We start from the raw sequence: 8,524 nt of genomic DNA, 5'->3' as shown, positions 1-8,524 counted from the left end.
TGAATAACTTTTTCTTTAATAAAGTTACTTTAAAATACACATTTTATACTACTTTGTTTATTAAAAACTATTTGCAAAATCGTTTATTACAAACCACTTAATAAAATGACGGGAATTTATTGTACACTATGGACAGATTTCCTTATTAGTTCTTTACAAATCTTCGGTTGGATCTTCTTATTTTCTGTGATTCTTTAGTTTATCGTCTCTATCTTCAGTTTAGTTTCCAGTTGTAAACAGTCCCTCTTAAAATCCTCATATGCCATCTGATGACTGCTCAAAGTACATTAAGTCCTGAAATACAGTATATACAAGTATTGGTGCTGAATTAAAATATAAATGGGCCATTCCATCCAAACTGAACCTTTTCGTAACACCCGTAACACCTAGTTAAACATTTTTTTGTAACAGCTAATTTAAAAAAATGCAATTTAACCACAAAACTTATAAATATACATTAAGACTCTTAATGTATATTTATAACTTTAGTGTTTAAATTGCAGTTTTACTAGGTTTAACTAAGTGTTACGGGTGTTACGAAAAGGTTTAGTTTGGATGGAATGGCCCAAATATAACATATATCAGGGAAATGCATGAAAAAGCTATTTCTGACTATGATATTATTATGAAATTTGTTTACACCCTGTGCTATGCATTTGTGACACTGGAGTAGATTAATTAACCCTTTAGAGCAGTGATTTTCAACCAGTGTGCCGTGGCACACTAGTGTGCCGCGACACATGGTCGGGTGTGCCGCGGGGAAAGTTCCCCAAACTATGGTGCCCCTGTAAAACAGGAGAAAACAATGGGGGAGAGAAACCTGGGGATGGGGGAGAAACAGGGGAGAGAAGCAGGGAGGAGAGAAACATGGGGATGGGGGAGAGAAGCAGGGGGGAGAGAAGTATGGTGGAGAGAAGCACAGGAGAGAAGCATGGGGGAGAGAAGCACAGGAGAGAAGTACAGGAGAGAAGCATGGGGGAGAGAAGCACAGGAGAGAAGCAGGGGGGAGAAGTATGGTGGAGAGAAGCACAGGAGAGAAGTAGGGGGGAGAAGTATGGTGGGGAGAAAAAAACAGGCCCAGGTTTCACAATGAGTATAAATACATTTAGAATCTATATTAACTATATGTATAATATGTACTGTTTTAGTGTCATTTTGTGCCATTTTGGTTGGTGGCATGCCCCGGGATTTTTTAAGTATAAAAAGTGTGCCGCGGCTCAAAAAAAGGTTGAAAATCACTGCTTTAGAGGACCGGGCCAATTTCAATTTTTGCGGTTTTGTTTTTTCCTCCTTGTGCTTAAAAGGCCATAGCACTTGCATTTTTTCACCTGGAAACCCACATGAGCCCTTATTTTTTGAGCCACTAATTGTACTTTGCAATGACATGCTGAATTTGTTCATAAAGTACACTGCAAAAGCAGGAAAAATTTCAAGGTGTGGTGAAATTGAAAAAAAATTAATAATTTTTTTTTATTTGGAGGGTTTTTGTTTTTACGCCATTCGCCCTGGGGTAAAACTGTCTTGTTATATATGTTCTTCAAGTCGTTACGATTACAATGATATGTAACTTATATAACTTTTATATTTTTTGATGGCTTTTAAAAAATTCCTTAAAATCGCTCTTTTCCCATGCTTATAGCCCTTTTATCCTTTGGTCTATGGGGCTGTGTGAGGTGTCATTTTTTTGTGCCATGATCTGTACTTTCTATCGGTACCTTGATTGCGCTTATGTGACTTTTTGATCGCTTTTTATTAAAATTTTTTCTGGATTTAATGCGACCAAAAATGCACAATTTTGCACTTTGGGATTTTTTGCGCTTACATCGTTTATGGTGCGAGATTAGGAATGGGATAAATTAATAGTTTGGGCGATTACGCATGCAGAGGTACCAAACATGTTTGTTAATTTATTTATTTTTATTTATAACATGGGAAAAGGGGGATGATTCAAACTTTTATTATTGAGATCTATGTACTATGCAGCCAAAAGCAACCCAATGCCGAGCCGGGATCAGCGCCATTTTGATGTGGACCCGGCAGGTACCAGACACGATGATCGCCCCTCCGCGATCACGGTGCGGGGGGGGCGACCCCCCCACTAGACACCAGGGATAAGGCTGCATTTAGTAATCAGATGCAGCTGTCAACTTTGACAGCTGCATCTGATTACGTAATTAGCGTGCACAGCGATTGGACCCTGCCGCTAATAGCCGTGGTCCCGGGCTACATGCGGCACACGGGACCGCGGTGGTTCAGAGCGGGAACGGCACGCAGCCCTGCTCTGAACACCCCTAGGCGGCCCAGGACATACGGTTACGCCTTGGGTCGTCTACAGGTTAATACCGGTACAACTAGTACCATTTAGTAGGTGGTAAGCCTGGCATAAGCTTAAGGCTTTGTTCACACACAGTAAAATAAAGGCAAAATTGAACAGAAAAAAAAAAAATAATAATAATAATAATTATTATTATTATTATTACCGTTATCCTATACGGTGTGTGCACTGCTGGCCAACTTCCCAATAACTTCAATTGAGTGCATTATTACATTGAAAATAGAGCTGTATTTTACTTCAAAATTAAAGTCGTATTTTGTTTTTATTTTACGTTGTGTGAACATAGCCTAAATTGGGTATTTCCATCTAAACTAATATAGTTATTCTTGAAAAGTTTCCGATTAAAACTTACTTGTCCCCAATCCACAGGATAGGAGGCAAGTATGAAATTGTGGGGGTCCCTGTTTCATTTGTTTTAGATAGAGACATGGGTTGGCACATGATCGGTTGCTCTATTCATTCTCTATGGAACATTTGCAGTTGAAACGTATATAGTCATATGACTGACGTGAAGGGTTAAATGCTTTAGAAATAAAACAAATCATTGATGATGGAAATCTTAAGGTGCTTGCCTGTTGTACTCAGGTACAACTAATCTAGATGATCATATATTTTGTAACTTGAGAGATAAGTACAACAATGTAAATTAATATATTCTGAATAATTTATTTAAATAATGAATAATAAATATCCCACTTATCAAGAACTTTAAATCCACCTCATCACATCTTGTCTCATACTTTGATCCTTTATCCACAGTGCAAAGACTGCCATCTTGTGGACAACAAGTAGATTATCCAAACAAAATAAAAACTAAAATGTCTTTATAGAGAATTTAGGAATCACAAATGGAGTGGACTAAATAGTCTGTATTGAAGGTTTTTAGTCCACAAATGTTCTTACAACAGGAAACACTAGTTGCGACAGCTTGATGGTCATCAGGTTCAAATCAATTTGACATGGGTTAAGCAGTATACAGTACATGAGTTGTTGCAATATTCTTAATAGTTCTGGAATGCATTAGACAAATATTTCCTTGAACTAATATAAACTGATTGTGAGTCGGGCAGTAACATTATATTATACATACATGCATTAGGTTCTTTGAAATCTCTTAAAAGGGAACACTATAGCCAAGGAATATGACCTGACAAAGAATCCACAACAAAAGCTATTTGCTGAGAGGCTTGTGGAATTTTTGGAATTGTGCCTGTGAAATAACTGAAGCTATATATATATATATATATATATATATATATGTTCCTATATGCCCCCAGAACTGTTTCCGGGAATATAAGTAAATGCTATACTTTTAGGTCTTTTACCAGCAATCTAATGATTGCTGGTAATAGTCCCCTAGTGTGACTTAAAAAGTGATTAAAAAAAACTGGAGACAACAGTAGGGGGAAAGTGGCCATGTTTTCGTAGCGCTGGATAACCCCTTTAAGAGCTTCCAGTACTGGGTGGGAGGGCGAGTGGGGAAGGGGCATGGCTTGCACAGGGTGGTCTACAGCACTGTACTCTGACCCAGGAAGTCTCCTCCACCTTCCAAATCATAAAAGATCCACTTCAGGCTGGGCCTTGCATCAGGGGACAGGACTGTGGAGGTAATCTCTTTATAGCTGTAACCCCTCTCTCCCCACCACTGCATTTATATGCCCACATCTGCCCTGCTCATTCTTTCATGCTCCCTGCAGTCCCTGTCAGCCCTTGTGTTCTCCATCCTCTCCATTCCTACTATAATTTGCCTGCACTTACACTCAGCTATACACACTGCTGCTATAATGTGCCTGCACTCACACTCAGCTATACACACTGCTCTATATAAAAATTCTGTTTCTGTCCTCCTGCACATCGGACACTGGGGCCCACTGAGGACAGGCAGCATCACACTATGTCTGTCTGGGGGCCCCAGCTGCTGGACGGTCAGTGGGAGTGGGGAAGGGGCCCATCGGAGGATCCAGTCCGACACTGGCTGGATAGAGATATGATCCCCATGGGTTCTATCTTCATCAGGGGAAAATTACTAGCTCTAAATACTCACTATTTATGTATATGACACTGGTTGTGCAATTAGTGTTTGGTGATAACCAAACATTGAATCATGTGGATAGTGGATGGAATATGATAAAGGATGGATAGACTTAGTTCCCTTGCAATGCTTTATTGAAGTAAAAACCGACACCTCATAGTCCAAAGACCTCATAGTCCAAAGAAGGTCTTTGGACTATTAGGTGTCGGTTTTTACTTCAATAAAGCATTGCAAGGGAACTAAGTCTGGAGCTTGACACTCATCTTTTCACATCCCAATTAATGGGTTGAATCATATATGTATCTCTATAGAAGCATAGGTTACTTTGTGGGATCAGATAAACAATGACATGATAAATGTCTTTCGCCCTTCATTGGGTCTTTCTATGAGATACATGTACATGGTCGAAAGTGCAGAGACTCTGAATTCATCTTGTACAGCCTGTATGCCTGTGCAGACAGATTTCTTATATGTATATATATATATATATATATATATATATATACCTAGTTCTTTTCTGCACATTATAATGTGTTAGTGTGACTAACACAGAAAAGATTTTTCGACATGATGTGTATGTGCAGCGAGCTGGGGTGTGGAAGAGAGTGAGGGGATGAGGAGAGGATGATAGTGGTAGTAGTTTTAGGCCTGTGGGTGGCTAGGCCTCTCCTGTGTAACGCTGAGCTCCTGAGTTAAGGCATGCACTGAGGGCTGCAGAGTGAGAGGGTGCTGTACCTGCAGGATGGCTGGGTCTTGTGGTGCACCGCAGCCTTAGGCACTGACTTGTCACAGTCTCAGGTGGGCACGAGGGCTTCCACAGGTACAGGTTACTCTCTGGCCCTTCCCTGTATTCTCCCTCTCTTCTGTGGGCTACTGCAGAGGTTTTTGTAGGGGGGGCTGCACCTGTGTGTAAGGTGGTCAGTGGTGTGGACCAGTAGTTCCCCCAGGGCCAACCCCAAATACTGCTGTCCAGTAATATGGCCCTTGATGGTGTTGTGGTGCAGGTAGACCAGGACAACAGGGAGACAAGGAGGCAGGCAGTGTAACAATAACTTTTACTGAAGAATTGCAGGTGTTGTTACAGTCCTGTAGCATACAGCTGTTAACACTGGCGGCCTTGACTGAGTTACTGTGCTTGTGGAGAGTCTGGTGGTGTGTGGAGAGATGATCTGCCTGAGATCCTGGTCTGTCAGTACGTGTGGGACGCTGGTGGGCACTGTGATCCTGTGGACCTCTCCCCCAATGGTGCTTGCGTCTGTTTCCCTCCCTGTCAGCTAGGGAGCTTTTTGCTTTAGGGTGCGTTTACACACACTGGATCTGCAGCAGATCCGCAGCAGATTTGATGGTGCAGATTTGATGCTGTGTTCAGCTATTTAGATGAAATCCGCAGCAGATCCGCAGCAGAAAATCCGCTGCAATACGGTGTGTGTGAAGCTGCCCTAAAGGTTACTAGGTCGTGCCTTAGGCCAAAACTTTCGGTTCCTAGAGGTATCCAGGGGTCCTAATAAATCATGAAATATATAATAAAACAATTGTGGAGAGGTGCCATCCTAAACCCAGCCGCAGGAATTGTGCTCTGGGACACTACATATGCATGTGTACATGTGTCTTTACACATATACATAGCACACGCTCATTATGTGATACAGTGTCGTGTGTGGTTCTTCCTGGGGTCAGAGCCCCTGCCTGTCACTGCTCTGGAGCTGATATATCTATCGCCCTGTTCTCATTCCATAGAAGGCTCCAAGCTCCCAACCAGGCATATGGAGAGAAACAGGGGAAGGAGGAGTAAGGGTTGACTCTAAGAGGAGGAGAGGCACTCATGGATCCGAGGAAGTGAAAGACACATGAGCCGTACACTTCCCCTCAACTGCCTGCGGCACCAGACACCTGTACCTCACATGGCAAGGGGGTGTATCCTTATGGCGCAGCCTAAATTGTAAATAGTTGTGTGGCTAGCCAGCCAGTCAGGGTTCAGTGCTGACAATGAGAAGAATTAGAGCCGGGCGAGGGTGCGGTACAGGTATGGCGATCCCACCGTACTTAGTCAGACCAGCTCATGAATGGTGTGAACCTAATTGGATCACACTGCGCATGCATCCAAATCCCTTGAGACATATCACCGCACACAGATAGAAGAGAAGATGCGGGACGTCACAGGAAGCAAGAAAAGGTGGATCATGTGACTGGACCGGCGATTTCCCAGAGTGGGCTATTAACGATAGGTAAGTATATTTCTTTACCCTTTCCATAGATAAATTATATCTTTTTCCCGGAATACCCCTTTAAATGACAGCTGCCCAATAAAATTGACTGTCATTTCAACAGTGTGTGAACATAGCCTTTGTGTGGGACTGTGTTATATTAATATGCTAAATATATTCCCAGACAGGCATCTGCATGAGTCAGAAATATAAATCGAAATCATTCTGATTACATCTGGACTTGGCTATGGAATGTGGCGGCGCTATCAGATGTGTTTGATCTCTAGCAGTACATGTATAAATGATGTAATATTTTTACTATTTTGTATTACACTTTGCAGAAAATGTTTATTCACACTGGTCTCAGGCATCATAATTCTCAGCAACAGGCACCCACTTAACTAGTTAGAAGCCAATTAACCTACCAGTATGAGTTTGAATGGAGGGAGGAAAGTAGAACCCTTGATGGAAACCCCTGCAAACATTAGGAGAATATACAGGGTTCATGTACATAGCAATCTGTGTAAATTTGAATCAAAAGCTCTGGCACTGCAAGGGAACAATGCTTAGCACTGTGCCACCGTGGATAAAGTAATGCTTTTCCACCCCCTAGACTTTCCCTCCCTCTCAGTCATCTGGGATACTGTAAGAATTACTCAGAAAGCATGATCAGAAGGCTTAATTAAATACAGATATCCATGGGAGCCCGGCTAATTATCCAGCTCTGCAAAGTATAACAGACGCATTTACTGTACTTACTATAAGAAAGCAGGTGCCAATCAACGCAGCTTTCAGCTTCACGTCAAGGTCTGCTGGAAATTCTATTCCAAAGTTATCAGCATTAGTGAACACATCATTTACAAATCCAGACCAGTATTTGGAAATCTTCCCAATGATTAGGTTTTCATTCAATGTTTTCACCTACAAAATATTAAACAGAAAGCAGATAAAGATATTGTAATGAGACATTACATACTTCAGCCTCCTGACCGGGGCAAGGCTACTCTGGAGAGTTTTTGTTTGTTGTGTACCCGAAACTACAACAGACCTGTCTACACTGAAAACAAAGAAATATATAGCGGTGGATGAAATCATGAGCGAACTTTGTTTGAAAGTTTAATTCCGCAGATTTCGTCCGAACCAAATACCAAATTGCACTAAAAATCTAAAAAATTGCAGGTGTTTTAGTGCAGTTAAGCAAGTTCACTTTTCAATACTTACCTGTCCCCGCTCCCCCAGTGTCTCCTGCTGATTACAGCTGCCTCCATTTCCTGACTGAGACAAGAGTGACAGCCCTCTCAGCCAATCACTGGCTGCTACGCTGTTCTGGCTCAGTCAGTCAGTGACCAATGCTCTACTGATTTATTAAAGGGGTATTTCCATCTGGGTTTTATAACAAACTAAATGCTGGGGGTCTGACTACCTGGACCTGGATCTTGAAAAGGAGAGCTTTCCATTCATTGTGGGACATTTGTGTTCGCATTCTCAGAATAGGTAGGGGTCTGGGTGGCCTGGGTTGGCTAGCATAAAAAAGCTCTTTGGTGGAGATATCACTTTAATGCCCCTAGCCCCATTTGACCTGTCTTGCCCCACCCTATCATGAAAAATATCCATCAACATATCTGAAAGTACCACAATAGATCTGCACAGGTTATTCTGGTCCTTTTGAGTTATCTTTCAGAAGCATATCTGCAGTTGAGGCTCTGCAGCATCTCTTCCAGGCCCTGAGTAGCAGACATGTAAATTGGGCACCTTGGGAAGCCATGCTCAACCCAGACTGCCCCTACTAAAATCTATCACTGCCTATGTGTTAAACAGACCTAATTGGAATTAACAGATCAGAAAGTGTCCCTCTGCTGGCAACTTTAGCATTAAGCTGTAATCTGAGGGTCTAACCTTCTGCAGGGTCTCTGCTAGACAAATAAATAATTACACAATGTGCCATAAATTGAA

At 41.9% G+C, this 8,524-nt stretch overlaps 1 protein-coding gene across 1 annotated transcript in view; it reads right to left on the bottom strand.

Moving 5' to 3' along the window:
- Positions 1-255: 255 nt before the first annotated feature.
- The window catches only part of LOC138795239 (phospholipid scramblase family member 5-like), a 34,715-nt gene continuing 26,446 nt past the window's right edge, over positions 256-8,524 (bottom strand). Inside the window, exons 6-7 of the mRNA XM_069974232.1 lie at positions 7,331-7,492; positions 256-294 (exon numbers count right to left, since the gene is read on the bottom strand). Of these exons, the coding sequence (XP_069830333.1) occupies positions 256-294; positions 7,331-7,492 (201 nt within the window). The remainder of the gene's footprint in view (positions 295-7,330; positions 7,493-8,524) is intronic.

This window comes from Dendropsophus ebraccatus, chromosome 6, assembly GCF_027789765.1.
Source record: "Dendropsophus ebraccatus isolate aDenEbr1 chromosome 6, aDenEbr1.pat, whole genome shotgun sequence".
Classification (NCBI taxonomy): domain Eukaryota; kingdom Metazoa; phylum Chordata; class Amphibia; order Anura; family Hylidae; genus Dendropsophus; species Dendropsophus ebraccatus.
Note: the sequence above shows the minus strand (reverse complement) of the source record. Positions and strands in the feature narration are given on the sequence as shown.